At 44.3% G+C, this 16,059-nt stretch overlaps 2 protein-coding genes across 2 annotated transcripts; one reads left to right on the top strand and one right to left on the bottom strand.

Annotated features, from left to right (window-relative positions):
* Positions 1-307: 307 nt before the first annotated feature.
* On the bottom strand, positions 308-8,581 carry DNALI1 (dynein axonemal light intermediate chain 1). The gene is made up of 6 exons (XM_067460645.1): positions 8,401-8,581; positions 4,185-4,375; positions 3,905-4,074; positions 2,125-2,303; positions 1,823-1,987; positions 308-674 (listed from the first exon to the last, which is right to left on the bottom strand). The coding sequence occupies exons 1-6, from the start codon at positions 8,479-8,481 to the stop codon at positions 639-641; spliced, it is 822 nt and encodes a 273-aa protein (XP_067316746.1). The 5' UTR covers positions 8,482-8,581; the 3' UTR covers positions 308-638.
* Positions 8,582-8,620: 39 nt separating this feature from the next.
* SNIP1 (Smad nuclear interacting protein 1) lies at positions 8,621-15,610 on the top strand. The gene is made up of 3 exons (XM_060784018.2): positions 8,621-8,871; positions 13,055-13,611; positions 14,391-15,610. Exons 1-3 carry the CDS (start codon positions 8,713-8,715, stop codon positions 14,659-14,661), a joined length of 987 nt encoding a protein of 328 aa, XP_060640001.2. The 5' UTR covers positions 8,621-8,712; the 3' UTR covers positions 14,662-15,610.
* The last annotated feature ends 449 nt before the right edge of the window (positions 15,611-16,059 follow it).

Below are 16,059 nucleotides of genomic sequence, written 5' to 3'. Positions count from 1 at the left end.
CTTTGAATGGCTGATTCTTGGAGGGGAGATGAATGCTCCGCAGGCTTTTCAAGCAGAAGGCCATTTCTTAAGAGGTCATGAATTTCCAAGGTTGGCACAAGGCAGTGAGGCTGTTTCTATAAGCACACAGGTAAAACGTACAGTGCCCTTATTATCGGAACTAAAAGGCATAAGAATAAATTGCCTGTGGGTTTGAATACCTGCAAAACTTTTCACCTACCAAGAAAGACATGAGGAGCACCAGAAATTTAAGGGGAGAATAAGGCTGTTCGCATCAGGGAAATGTCTATGGAACACATTGGCCAAGTTTCAGAGATGTGACTAGACTTTAATATGGCTCTGCACAACCCTTTGTGGCCCAGTACTAACAGGCTCTTGTATAGAGCACAGTACTGAAAAGGTTTGCTGCTATTATTACATAAAAATATTTTACAAAACCCCCAGAAAATGGGAATGACAGGCAAATACAAATCCAGTTGATAGGAATGACTGAAGGCACTGGGTAGGGGTTTTCATTACTATGAGAATCTGAGGTGATCCAGGCAAAAGAGGGTCTCTTTGGGAAAGTGGGTAAGGAATGCTTGAAGACCTGCTCGCTTGCAGCTAATAACACTTCCTGGGCGTGTCTGTGCGAAGGCCTACTTCTTTGGTGCAATGATGCCTTCAAGTTGTGCCTGAAATGCAAAAAGAAGAGAAGGCAAGGAATGAACCTCTCTCTCTCTCTCTGTGCTGCCAAAAGGTGTACCTCTGTCTGTCCTGAGAGGAGGGGGAGCACTGGAATCTTCAAGAAGGGAGTGAGGGCTGCCCATTCAGTCTTACATTCCTTGTTCCATGTTTTATACATTAGTTACTCTCATTCCTGGCATGCAGAGCTACTGTGGTATGAACAGAGTGGAGAGCTGGCCAGCTCCACTCTCTGCTCATACCACAGTAGCTCTGCATGCCAGGAATGAGAGTGTCCTGGCAACCAAGGTCTCCTTTCATAATATTAAACTCTAAAAGGAAATCCAGATGAAGTCGCTGAAATAGTGGTTTCTGCCTTCTCTGCCCTCCTCCTCTGGCTACGAATGCCTTTGTTGCCTGATGGCTGGGCACCGAGTGCCAGCTGTCAGTTTGGGGCTTGGCATAAGAACCAGGACAAGTTGACATGCTCCATTAGACGAGAGATGGGGCTGGTCAGCCACTGAGCAGGGAGTGGGGCCACATCCAATCTCACTTCTTTTGGAGACAGCCAGCCAAGCTTTCAGAGAAAAACAGCTTTCATCTCCAGTTATGAAATCCCCAAACTGTTTGGAGGAAAGTAGATCTAACAAGAGGCTTACTAATCAAGTACCCTTTTGACTTGGCATTTAAGCAGACTTCTCCCTGCCACAAACAAGCCATAAAACCAATTGGTGGAAGAACTCTCACCTGTGCAACCCTTTACCTCTCTTTAAACTAGGGGCAGGTTTGCCATGGTTACAGTGCCTACTAGCCAGGGTCTGGCATCCCATCTCTTGAAGCAGCATGGGTGCAATGGCACAGGCCTCTCAGCCAGTAAAGCTTTGGGGCTGTTTCATTCAGCCAGTCCTGGGTCCTCTCGGTCTTTAAGACCACTGCCAATCTGTCTATGTGGCATTTCTATGGGATTGGTTTTTTTTTTTTTTGGGGGGGGGGGGTCTTCCAGCAGAAAGGGAATGCCATTGACTCACTACTTGCAGTAATCAAGCCAAACTCGCCCATGGCTAAGAGGGACAAAAGAATGACCTGTCAAAAATCAGCAATTCTTTGGGTTGGGGCAAAGTATCACATGAACAGAACTAAGAGATCAGCGGGGACCAACCTTGAGTTGCTGGTTGGTCCGTTTCAAGAACTGGACCTCCTCTGTGTGCTTCTTTTCCTCCACCTGCCGCCTTTCCAGCTCCCGCTTTTCAGTGGCATCGCACTTGGCCTTCTGCTCATTCACTTGTCTCTCCAGGTCCCGCTTCTCTTCCTCCAAGTCTGCAATCTTAGGATAGAAGACATGGTTGCCGTGAGTGTCCATGGCAGCATGACAGCACCAAAGGCCTGCCCACCCCTCCCCTCCCTCTCTCCATGAGAGTGAGGGCATTCTTTTCCTCCCACTGAAAGGCAGCTTCTGCTTACCTTCTTCTCCATGTCAGCCTTGCCCTGCTCAGCCTGTAGCGCCTTCCGCATCCCAAAGGCCACACTGCTCTCATAAAGGGTCTGGTAGGCCGCGATTGTCATCCGGATTTCATCTCGCACACGAAGCAGCAGCAGGCCCCGCTCTGCACAGTTGATGGTCACTTGCCGGATCAGCTCATCTGCAAGGCAAGAGACATGCAATGATCTGGCCACCGGCTCTTCTGACCCAAGGCCTGATGCTGCTGCTCCACTTCCAAGGCCGCAGGGAGTTGGAGGCTGAGGCAGCTGCCACAGCCTCTGCAAAGTTGCCACCTTTGTGAGAGGACAGCAGCACCTGCCCCCCCCCCCCCCTTTAACATCCTAAAGTGAGGCCTAGGCCATGATCTTTGGCAGGCCCCTCTGTCTACTTACCATGCTCTACTACAGGATTTAGGATAAAATAAGTCAGATTAAATGGTGACACAAAAGTAATACTTACATTTGTTTTAAAAATTATATCAATTTCTGTAATATAATTTTACAATAAGGTCAGTAACTAGATCTCAAAGCATTTTCCAGCTTTTGTTGAGGCGAATTTTGCAAGAATTCAGTAAAACTAACTTGCTGAGCTAAATCCTTTCAAGAAAGAGAACTGCTAGGCGATTAAATCCCTGTGGCCTAGCTATGCTTCTCTGCCATGTGTCCCATGAATTTACCAGCCTGCTGGGCAGTCTTTCAGCTAAAGAAGCAGCAATGGTTCTTGTACACAAAAAATTGGTTGAGGCTTGGTGCCCCCCAAAGCCCCTAGTATCTATTCCAATCAGACACTAGAGAAGAGGAAACTGCAATAGATTTATTTTGGCCAGAGCAAAGCTATTGGGTGTGCAAAAGGAAAATAGTGCTACAAGCCCTTTTATAGTGGAGGTTTCTAAAATGTCTAAACATTCACGCACAAGTCTTCCCCCTCCCCCAATTCACACGTTTCTTTTTTGTCCTATTGGCTCATCTTATCCACAACAATTTCCCCCCTCTTTCTCTTCTCTTCTCTTCAGGTCATAAAGTCCTTCTCTTGAACCTTCTCCTACTTTTATCTCCTGCTGTGCAGCTGTTTTGACTAGCAAAGAGTTTCATTCTTGGCTTGTTGTAGGTTTTTCGGGCTATATGGCCATGTTTCATTCTTTCTTTTCAAGTCCTTCATTCCCTCCTCCCCTCTGCCTTGACTTCCTTTGGCTTTCTCAGTAAAATTTCATTCCCTCAGTGAGCTGGCCCTGGCCTGGAAGCCCGCATAAGGCCTTTCTTGGCCAAGTGGGTCTAGTGATTGAGGAGAGGAAAGAGACAAAGACATCATAGGAAGTCCTTCCTGGGATCTAAGGGCGCAGGAGGGCACTGCCTGCCAGCCTGCCTGCCTCTTTTGTTGAGGCACAGTGTTGAAATATTTCTAGTCTATTCCCAATCAGAAACTAGAAATGAAATTAAAAATACAATAGTTTAATCTGCAGAATAACATGAAGGGGTGGTTACAATAAATTCAAGTCAAAAAAGCGCCAGGATAGTGCCAAGTTTGACTGTTCTTCAATTCACTGTCTCTGCTCCTAAACTTGTTCTTAAACAATCTTGTTTTGAAAAACATTTGCTGTGCAATTTTTCCCTCCTCCCATCTCTGTCAGTTCATTTTGATCTCTCAAATTCTTTTCATTCTCTACTCCCCTCTCTTTAACCTATTCTTAAATTTCTTGTAAAATCCACTTTTCAGATCTTAGCCCCACCACTTTCCCCCTTTCCCTCCCTGCCACCTCCTTACCAAAGCACTGGGAGTAGAGCTCCCTGCGGACGGGGCAGATGCCGGTCTCGCGGGCCTGGCGTTGCTGCAGCTTGAGGTCCAGCTGTTCCTGGAGGTGGACCACGTCCATACGGGTGCTGGGCGTACTGGACACCTGCTGCGTCCACAGCTGGTTCCCCTCTGCCCATTCTCTGCCGGGGTGGAGTGGGGTGAAGAGCCAGTGGGTCAGTCCCTGGTAGGCAGTCCTTCTGCCTCTCCCCTCCTCCGCCCAGGCTCCCAAGGGGCCCCAGTGCTGGCTCACCGTGGCGGGAGGATGGCGTTGAGGATCTCATCAGCGTGTTTCCCGGCCTCAAGGGATGGGGCAGGGGGCTTGCCCTTTGGAGGTGGGATCGGCGGTGGAGCGGGGCCTTGGGCGGAGGGGGGCGGCGTCGGGAGTGGAGGCGCAGGAGGTGGTGGTGGTGGAATCGGAGCAGTGGCCTTCAGCGGATGGGCCTAAGGGGCAGGCAGAGAAACAGAGACAGTCCTGTCCACCAAATTACTATTAAACAGCCACACACTGTATTGTAATCCAAAGCAGTCTGAGGTCATTCAATGAAGGCTGAGATACACGAGTAGTCCAAAGTCCTTTCCAAAATGTTCAAAGCCAAATTGTCTCACCAATACCAAGGCTGCAAGCTAAAACATATTCCGCACACTAACTTCCAAAGTACAGTCAATCTTTCAAGGGTTCAAGGCACAAGACATATGATGCTCAAGGCTGCTACTGAGAACCAATGAACTGATGTTGCTACCCACAGCTAAATATTCCAGACCTCAGCTATTTATGCAGGTTTCTCAAGTGCTCCCACTTGAGAGTGGTAAGACTTTCATTGTCCACTTGGGTTGCTGTTTATTCTGTTCTGAAGCAGTGACTGCTTCTTTGATCTTTGGCTGCACCTGCTTTTGCTCCCTAAAGATAAAGTAAAGTTTTCCCCTTGACATTAAGTCTAGTTGTGTCTGGCTCTGGAGGGTGGTGCTCATTTCTAAGCCAAAGAGCTGGTGTTTTCTATAAACACCTCCAAGGTCATGTGGCCGGCATGACTAAATAGAGCGTTGTTACCTTGCCACTGGAGTGGTACCTATTGATCTACTCACATTTGCATATTTTCTAACTGCTAGGTTGACAGAAGTTAGGGCTAACAGCGGGAGCTCATCTCATTCTCTGGATGTGAACTGCGAATCTTGAGATCAGCAAGTTCAGCAGCTCAGCGATTTAACCCGCCACCCTATTAAAGCCCAATTTGGAGGTGGGAGAAGTAACCCTTCTTCCAACTCCTCCTTTGTAGTAACCATGGCAGAGTTAGCGAGAGAGGACAACCTTTGCCGACCACTTCTATTCTTCTCTTCCCCTTTCTTCGCACCATCCATCCATTCTCCTTCCTTATTCCGTTTCCTTCCTTTTCTTCCCCGCCCCCTTATTATCCCCCTTCTCTCTATTCTCTTTCCATTCCCTGGGAGGGAAAAGGGAAAAGGGGGGGGGGGGAGAAGAATCTTTTTCTCCCCCTTTCCCTCTTTTCCTTCCCTTCTTTTCCTCCTTATTATTCCCTCCCTCCTTTATGTCTTCCTTCCCATTTCTCCCCTTCCCTCCCTTTCTTTTCCTTCCTTCATACCATCCATCCATCTTCCTTCCCTCCCTTCTTTCCTCCAATATCCCTTTGTTTCCTTACTATAATCCTTTCCCATTCTTTCTCCTCCTTTCTTTCTTCCTTTTCCCTTCCCTTGTTTTCTCCTTTATTATTATTACCTCTCCTTCATTTTCTGTCTTCCCTCCTTCCCTATTCATGAACCTTCCCTCCCTTTCTTCTCCTTCCTTAATACCATCCATCAATCCATCCTTACTCATTTCCTTTCTTCCCCCTTCCCTTAATATTATTATTCCCTTTCTCTTTCCTTCCTTCCTATCTTATTAAGTGATTTATTTATTTATGACATTTATATGCCGCCCTTCTCACCCGAAGGGGACTCAGAGCGCCTTACAAGATAGATCTATACACACACACACACACACACACACACACACACACACACACATTAGGCTTGGGTAACCACAGAAAAATTTGGTTCTAAACTCGTTTCGTTTTTAGGGGGGCCCTTGCGTTTCGTTTTTTTTAAAGAATTCCGAAATTTTACTTTAAAAAAGTTCAAAATATACGAAATTTCGTAAAATTACGAATCGTTAATGGCGGACGCGATTGCGCAATATGCTAAAAAACCCTCCAAATGGGACAGGGGGAACTTCTGAAGCTTCCCTCTCCCTCTGTTGTTGACTGTTGGTGTGATAATTTATTTTTTATCACTGATAAAACAAACAACTATAAAACTTGCACCAGACATATGGAAATAATTACGAAACAATTTCGAAACAATTTTGAACCAATTACGAAACAATTACGAAACAATACGAAATAAATTGGAAAAATTGTTTCGATTTTTAATTACTCCTCACAGTAGTCCTGCATGGCTCAATATTGGATCGTAAGCTAATTTAAATACGAATTAATAACGAATTACGAAATTAACGAACGAAACCGCCCAAGCCTAATATACATACATACATTATAGTATTAGCATAGTACAATATAGGTATTATATACAGGGTTAGTCAAAATGCATAGGCCAATAAGCCATTCAATTGAATGGCTTATTGGCCTATGCATTTTGACTAACCCTGTATTACTATATTGTACTATACCATTATTAGTAATGTATTGTCGAAGGCTTTCATGGCCGGAATCACTGGGTTGTTGTAGGATTTTTTGGGATGTATGGCCATGGTCTAGAGGCATTCTCTCCTGGCGTTTCGCCTGCATCTATGGCAAGCATCCTCAGAGGTAGTGAGGTCTGTTGGAACTAGGAAAAAGGGTTTATATATCTGTGGAATGACCAGGGTGAGACAAAAAACTCTTGTCTGCTGGAACTAGGTGGGAATGTTTCAACTGACCACCTTGATTAGCATATAATGGCCTGACAGTGCCTGGAGCAATCTTTTGTTGAGACCTCACTACCTCTGAGGATGCTTGCCATAGATGCAGGCAAAACGTCAGGAGAGAATGCCTCTAGACCATGGCCATACAGCCCAAAAAAACCTACAACAACCCATTATAAGTAACTGTCCCCTGCCACGCGTCGCTTTGGCCCAGTCTGTTGATCTGGAAAATAAAGGGAATGAGAAAGTTTTGGTTTCTAATATATGTAATGTCTTTCTGCTTGTGGGTAAACAGTATTTCTTGTTGTTTCTTTGTCAGTGTTGATGTCGAGATTGTCTGGTTTGCCTACTCTGGAACATACAACATATCACAGTCCTTCTTTTGGGTCCCTTTCAAATCTATGATACTATATCTCTGTGTGTGAATCATATCTATCTATCTATTTATCTATGGCTGGATGGCTCTTTGTCAGGAGGACTTTGATTACGTTTTCTTGCCCTGATGAAGGGAGTTGGATTGGATGGCCTTAAGTATTTTCTGTTGGTCATGGGGATTCTGTGTGGCAAGTTTGCCCCGATTCTGTCATTTGTGGGGTTCAGAATGCCCTTTGATTGTAGGTGAACTATAAATCCCAGTAACTACAACTCCCAAATGTCAAGGTCTATTTCCCCCAAACTCCATCTGTGTTCATATTTGGACATATTGAGAGCTTGTGCCAAGTTTGGTCCAGATCCATCATTGTTTGAGTCCACAGTGGTCTCTGGATGTAGGTGAACTACAACCCCCCAACTCAAGGTCAATGCCCACCAAACCCTTCCAGTATTTTCCGTTGGTCATGGGAGTTCTGTGTGCCAAGCTTGGTTCAATTCCATCGTTGATGGAGTTCAGAATGCTCTTTGATTGTAGGTGAACTATAAATCCCAGTAACTACAACTCCCAAATGTCAAGGTCTATTTCCCCCAAACTCCATCTGTGTTCATATTTGGGCATATTGTGTGTTTGTGCCAAGTTTGGTCCAGATCCATCATTGTTTGAGTCCACAGTGGTCTCTGGATGTAGGTGAACTACAACCCCCCAACTCAAGGTCAATGCCCACCAAACCCTTCCAGTATTTTCCGTTGGTCAAGGGAGTCCTGTGTGCCAAGTGTGGTTCAATTCCATCGTTGATGGAGTTCAGAATGCTCTTTGATTGTAGTTGAACTATAAATCCCAGGAACTACAACTCCCAAATGACAAAATCATAATTTTTTGAGTGATGGTCACTCCTTGTGTTGTGAGAAGTTTTGTTGCCAAATTTGGTGTGATTTCGTTCATTGGTTCTTTTGTTTTTAAGGAACTCATTATGCACAGAGCATTTATATATATATAGATTATTATTAGTAGTATTATATTGTATTACATTATAATATTATAAATATTATATGTATATACACTATATTATATTGTTCCCTTTTGTCCCCCCCTCCCTTCCTCCTTTTCTTCCTTCCTATCCTAGCTTAGCCTCCCTCTTCCCTTCCACTTCCTCCTTCCCTTTTTCCGGGGCCTACTGACCTTGGGCGAGCGCTTCTCGGTGTTGCGGCTCACCAGCACCGGCGTGTCATAGCGGAGCAGCGAGTCCGCCGGGGGAATCATGGTGGCGGCGGGCCTGTTGTGCCCTCACCCGTCGGGCCTGTTGTGCCGCGGTTGCCATGGCGATCTTCGAGCTCAGGAGGGCATTGCCGTGGCGCACGTCCTGACGTCACCGCCGTGAGCCGGCCTCACGAAGGGGAAAAGGGCGCATGCGCATCACTTCTGAGAGCCGGAACCGGAATCTGAGAGTGAGAGAAAGGCAAAGAGGAGCCCGGCGCTTTCACAACAGTCGCCATGGAGGAGGAGGCCGACCGCCGTCGTCGACGCCGCCACCACCGGAAGCGGAGCCCGTCCGGAGAGGGAAGAGAAGGAGGAGGGAGTCGCTCTCCGCCGAAGGAGAAGCGGAAGAAAAGGAGCCGGAGCCCCCGCCGAAGCCTCGTCAGAGTCAAGCAGGTACGAGGCGGCCCCGCCTGGGCCTTTCTGGGCGGCGGGCAGGCCGGAGCCTCTGACTGTATTTGGTGGTGGTGTTGTTCACCCTTCTCATCCTGAAGGGGACTCAGAGCGGCTTACAAGTTACATGTACATACAATATATTATATTATTAGCACAACACAATATTAGGGGTTTTTTTTGTTTATGTGATTTATATGATTTGCATTTTATTGATTGTTTATTGATGTTGTGTTTATTGTTTTGTTTGATGTACTTTGGGCTTGGCCTCATGTAAGCCGCATCAGGTCCCTTGGGGAGATGTTTTTTTTTTTTTGTCGTGTCAGGAGAGACTTGAGAAACTGCAAGTCGCTTCTGGTGTGAGAGAATTGGCCGTCTGCAAGGACATTGCCCAGGGGACGCCCGGATGATTTGATGTTTTATCAACCTTGTGGGAGGCTTCTCTCATGTCCCCGCATGAGGAGCTGGAGCTGATAGAGGGAGCTCATCCGCCTCTCCCCTGATTCGAACCTGCGACCTGTCGGTCTTCAGTCCTGCCGGCACAGGGCTTTAACCCACTGCGCCACCAGGGGAGATGGTAGCGGGGTACAAATAAAGTTTATTATTATTGTCGAAGGCTTTCATGGCCGGAATCACTCAGTTCTTGTGGGTTTTTTCGGGCTATATGGCCATGTTCTAGAGGCATTTCTCCTGACGTTTCGCCTGCATCTATGGCAAGCATCCTCAGAAGTGAGGTCTGTTGGAGCTGAGAAAAAAGGGGTTTATATATCTGTGGAATGACCAGGGTGAGACAAAGGGCTTTTGTAAGTTGGGCTAGGTGTGAATCTAAAAAAAAAAAAAAATTCTAAAAAAAAATTTCTAAAATTGCAACAGTAAAAACAGCAGAGAGAAAAATAGGCAGGGACATCTAATCACCCTTTAAGAAGAGTTTGCTCCAGGCACAGTCAGCCCATTGTATGCTAATCAAGGTGGTCGTTTGAAAGATTCACACCTAGCCCAATTTACAAAAGCCCTTTGTCTCACCCTGGTCATTCCACAGATATATAAACCCCTTTTTTCCCAGCTCCAGACCTCACCTCTGAGGATGCTTGCCATAGATGCAGGCGAAACGTCAGGAGAAATGCCTCTAGAACATGGCCATATAGCCCGAAAAAACCCACAAGAACTGAGATTATTATTATTATTATTATTATTATTATTAGTATTATACATTACTATATTGTACTATACCACTATACTATAATTTATTTATTTATTTATTTCACAGTTTTCTATACCGAGCTTCTCAACCTCATTGAGGGACTCAGCCCGGTTTCCAGCCATAAAAAACATCTACACTCATTAAAATATCATATATCACAATTACAAAAACAACTTTAAAAACACAATATATAAAACTACAGTGGTCAGTCGTCCTATTAAGATGGATCTACATCAACTTCCAGCCAGGGTCCTATGGTGTTGCCTCATTCATTGAAGGCCTGACTCCACAGCCACGTCTTCACCCGTTTCCTAAATGTTAGGATGGATGGGGCGGTTCTGGCCTCCAGAGGGAGAGAGTTCCAGAGTCGCGGGGCCACTATAAAATTACACGTAATATAAAATATGTAATTATATTGTATTATTGGCAGTAGTATATTGTATTACAATATTGTTGTATTGGTCTCGGCCTATTGTAAGCCGCACCGAGTCCTTTGGGAGATGGTAGCGGGGTATAAATAAAAGTTTATTATTATTATTATTATTACTACATATAATAATACGGCTGCTGGTCCATCTCCAAGCCCAATTCAAAATACTGGTTCTGACCTATAAAGCTCTATATGGTTCTGGCCCAGCTTACTTGTCCAAACGCATCCACCCCTACTTCCCACCTTGTAACCTAAGATCATCCAGGGAGGCCCTGTTCTCGCTCCTGTCAACAGCACAAATGCCCCTGGCAGGGACGAGAGACAAGGCCTTCTCGGTGGTGGCCCCCCACCTATGGAACATATTCCCAACTGAGGTAAGATTGGCCACCTCCCTCCTAGCTGTTCAAAAGAAATTAAAGGCATGGTTTTGGGACCAGGCTTTTGGACAATAGATGCAAGCAGCACTTTAAAGGAATGTGACTGGAATGACGATATGGCTGATGAGACTGCCTTATTGTTTTAATGATGGCTTATGTATTGTTAATTATGCTCTTACGTTTAATTGTGGTTTTAATTACTGTAATTTGTTATGTAATGGCTTCGTAATGGGGCCCATTGTAAGCCGTTCTGAGTCCTCCTTCAGGAGTTGAGAAGGACGGGATAAAAATGCGAGAAATAAATAACAATAATAATAATAATAAAAACTTTATTTGTACCCCGCTACCATCTCCCCAAGGGACTCGATGCGGCTTACATGAGGCCGAGCCCACAATACAACAATAAAAACAATAGCAACAGTAATACAAACAATAAATAAAACTCATTAACAGAAAATAGCAATAAACATTAACAATAACACAACGACGTTTAAAATAAATTACATTGTAATATTATCAGTATAATGTGCACATGCAATATATTATATTAGCATAGCACAATATTGGTATTATCTGTCACTGTATTGTACTATACCACTATACTGTAATATTGTGAGGAATATTTCATGTACTATTAAATATGTAATTATATTGTAGTATTATTTGTATAATATTGTACTACATTATAATACCATTAATATTATATGTACATACAATGTATGATATTATTAGCATAACACAATTTTGTTGTTGTAAATTACTTTATTGTACTATACCACTATACTGTAATATTATTAGTAATATTACATTTAATATAAAATATGTCATTACTATATTGAATTATTATTAGTATTATATTGAACTACCTTATATTATTATCAGTATTATATGTGTATACAATATATTATATTACTAGCACAGCACAATATTAGTATTATATATTACTATAGTGTACTATACCACTATATTGTAATATTATTAGTAGTATTACATGAAATGCAAAATATGTAGTTATTATATTGGATTATTAATGCCTTTGGAGAGTGACCATATATTCCAGTCCTGTTGTTTCACCTACACTGTTTCCCTCATATTGCACTTTCCCCCACCTTATTGAAAGTCTAATTCCACTGTTCAGTCCCCTACGAGCTCCTCCCCCACAAATGTACCTTTTCATTGTTACTTCATCCAGAGTTTTATCATTTTATGTTGTGCATTTAGCCCAACATGTTTTATTTTCCATGATGTTATTTTGTACTGTTTATTTTACTTGATTGGTTCGTTTATTTTATTGTGATGTTATTTTGTTGTTTATATTTTATGTTGCTGTAATGTATTGCTGGGCTTGGCCTCATGTAAGCCGCTCCGAGTCCCCTTTGGGGAGATGGTGGCGGGGTAGAAATAAAGTTTCTATTATTATTATTATTATTATTATTATTATTATTACATTGTATTGCATTATAATATTGTCATCAATATTATATGTGTATACAATATATGATTAGCACAGAACAATATTAATATTATACATTACTATATTGTTGCTGGGGGAGGGGCTCCCAAGCAATGACACAGGAGACACGGTGGAACTCTGTCTTTCTGTCTCCCTTTCTTCACTCTGGACCCAGAGTGGCAGTTGGTGGGGGGGGGGGGGGGGAGTATTATTACACTTGGGAACACGATTTCCGTGGTGCTCAAATCTGACACTTGGCTTTTTTAAAACTAATTTTTGGCATCTGATTCAAAAAATGGCCACAGTGTGTGTGTGTGTGTGTGTTTTTACTATCACATTAACTTTTTAAAGGTACAGGATATACCAGGCATGGGCAAACCTTGGCCCTCCGGGTGTTTTGGACTTCAACTCCCATAATTCCTAATACTCGGAGGGCTGAAGTTTGCCCATGCCTGGGATATACTTTCCCTTCATCCCCAAAAACATGCCAAGGAAAATAAAATAAAAAATGACCTGAATATACTGTTAATTTAGAATTATTTTATTCACACTAAGGCTACGTGTATCAGGCATGGGCCAATTCCTGGGAACTGTGGGAGTTGAGGTCCAAAACACCTGGAGGGAGGGCGGAAGTTTGCCCATGCTTAGATCCACCTTTCTGTTTTTAACACTATTCTAAGTCAGGAAACAGGCAGCTGAAACTGGCCTCAATCTCTCCTTTGCAGGAGCGGGAGGACCCACCTCGGAGGGGCCATGAGGAGCGACCGCATCGGGATCATTCTGGGCGGGGGAGAAGCGACAACAGGGACCGTCACCGGGGCCCTTCTGGCCGGAGAAAGCCCCACAGAGACGGCAAGGAGAGGGCCACTCTGCCGGATCCAGAGCAGGAGGCCCAGAGGGAGTTCTACAATGCACGTCGGAGGGAGCGCCGCCAGCAAGCTGTGGCCAGTGGGGATGAGGGGGGCCTGGAGGAGCAAGGCCCTGGTGGAGCAAGCACGGAGAAGCCAGCCGATGATAAGGAGAAGCCCAGCTTCGAGCTCTCAGGGGCCCTCCTGGAGGACACCAACACTTTCCGGGGCGTGGTGATCAAGTACAGCGAGCCCCCAGAGGCCCGCATCCCCAAGAAGCGGTGGCGGCTCTACCCCTTCAAGAATGATGAGGTCCTCCCGGTCATGTACATCCACCGGCAAAGCGCCTACCTCCTGGGACGGCATCGACGTATCGCTGACATCCCCATTGACCACCCGTCCTGCTCCAAGCAGCATGCTGTCTTCCAGTACAGGTCAGTCTGGACTTATACATGGATTGTGTAGTTTAAATTACTGGTTTTAATCTTTACCTGTTTTTTAAAAACTTTTTGGCTTTTAATATATATGTTTTTATTTATATGTCTATTTTTGCGGCATTGAATTGTTTTCTACTTGTAAGCCACTCTGAGTCCCTGCTCTGTGATCAAATACAAAAGCTAGCATAGTGATCTTGTTTGCTGTGTACTAATTTTGTTATGTATCTAATAATAATAATAATAATAATAATAATAATAATAGAAATAACTTGGCTAAGGGGAGCAGAGGGGGAGCTAGAGAAACAGTTGGTGAGCCACCAAATTAATAATAATAATAATAATAATAATAATAATAAGGCTAAGGAAAGCAGAGAGGTGCCTAGAGAAACATTTGGTGAACCAGAAAATTAATAATAGTAATAGCATGGCATAGTCAAGAACACACCATCATAAAACTTTCAGTAAAATACATATGTTCAAATGTATTTCTATGAAATGCACATTAAATACACATTTGCTGTGACAGCTTTGTAAGTCAGTACGGGAAGCTTCTCCTGGGTCCAAAGGAGTGGAGAGGGAGCCAGAAAAATATTGGTGTGAAAGTAAGAAGTCTCTGGAGATCAGGGGAAAAGATGCTTTGGGGGGTTATTGGGAGATTGCTGGAAACTAGGGTAGAAAAGTGATTAAAGTATTAATGGCACCTGGGATGTAATTCTGGGTGGAATCTAGCTTCAGAGGGATGTGTTCTTCTGTCCTAACCTTGTGTTTCTTGCCAGGTTGGTGGAATACACCCGTCCGGATGGCACAACGGGCCGGAAAGTGAAGCCCTACATCATTGACCTTGGTTCAGGCAACGGCACGTTTCTGAACAATCAGCGCATCGAGCCTCAGCGTTATTACGAACTGAAAGAGAAAGATGTGCTGAAGTTTGGTTTCAGCAGCAGGGAGTATGTTCTCCTCCATGAATCGTCAGACACCACAGAAGTGGAGCACAAGTCGGAGGAAGAGGAAGAGGAGGAAGACGAGGAGGAGGAGGAATCCACTTGAAAGCTCTTCTGAAGAGGGAATACTGGGCCTTTTTTTGCAGCCAAACTCAGATCCAGACCAGACGGTTGAGGCACCGCTGCCCTGACACCTCTCACTGCCTTAAACTCTTGCGTTGGGACACTTTAGGGCTCATTTGCCTCCAGGTTCAGTGGTTGCGGGCCTTGACTGACGGAATCAGCTCTTCAGTTGGTTCTGATCAATCCAGAGAAGCGAGGGAGCTTTTTGTGGACCAGCCAAGGAAGTGGCATTTGCATTATTTTAAAAAAACAAAAACTCTGAGGCCACAAACCATACTGGACAAAAGCGGGGCCTTCCCCAAAACGACCAACTGTTATATTGATTTTGTTCTCTCCTGCCCCCTTCCTTCCCCATTTTGACAGCTAAAAAATAGAAGCTACTTATTATTTTTTGAAGTAGAATTTTGGAATATACAAAGCTTGGTGAATGTTCTGTGTAATGTCTTTGTTTTTTATTAATGTGTTAAAAGGAAAGAAATTATAAGACTTTTTATGGATTTCTACAATGCACATAACCAGTTTTCAGGGATAAGTGTGTATAACTAATTCCCAGGCTGTCCTGTCTGGAGTTTTAAAAAGAGCATTTGGCTTCTGTGGATTTCTTATTGATGAAATGGGGGTGAGGGGGTGGGAAGGTGTTTGATGCAAGTGCTTTTCTAGCCACCGTGGCCCTTTTCCCACTTAATGCAGTGGCTATAATTCCCAGAAAAAGCATGAGGAGAACAACATCGTCATGTGTCTCATGGGAGAGAGAGGGCTGGGGAGGGAGGCAGTCCAAGGCTTTGCAGAGGGTTTATTATCATGTAAGCGTGGGGCCAAAGACCATTTATTCAGGCAGAAGGTGCCAGAAAACAACTTGGGACAGCAGTTCGGTGTCCTTTACAATAGTCTGTATTTTTTAAAAAATTAAATATTTGTAAATTTAGTTTGAATGCATTGTTGTTGTGATAATTTTTCTCCAAGCAGTCTCTCTTCTGTAAAGTATAATTTACAAACGGCAGGAAGATGCAGAAGGTGTGCGTCAAGCTATCTCCGGCAAGTGTTTTCCCTTGTTCTCAGGAACACATTGTTGGGGAATTACTGGCCTTCTTCCATCTTGTGTCCTTGTACTTATGAAAGGACTTGTTGTGGCTTTCATTTGGGACCAGAGACCCATGAGACAAAGCATGCCCCCTCCTTCCATTAGTCCCCATTGTGAATAAGGTTGGTGGTTAGATTGGGGCCTGCTGCCACAAGGGATTTGCATGCCCTTGCAAGGGCCTTTCCTGCAGAAGCAGTACCTATTTATCTACTTGCATTTACATGTTTTCAAAGTGATAGGTTGGCAGAAGCTGGGGTAACAGTGGAAGGTCACCCTGCTCCCTGGATTTGAACCGCTGAC

The sequence above is a fragment of the Anolis sagrei genome, chromosome X (genome assembly GCF_037176765.1).
Source record: "Anolis sagrei isolate rAnoSag1 chromosome X, rAnoSag1.mat, whole genome shotgun sequence".
NCBI lineage: Eukaryota > Metazoa > Chordata > Lepidosauria > Squamata > Dactyloidae > Anolis > Anolis sagrei.
This window is presented reverse-complemented; position numbering and strand designations above follow the sequence as displayed.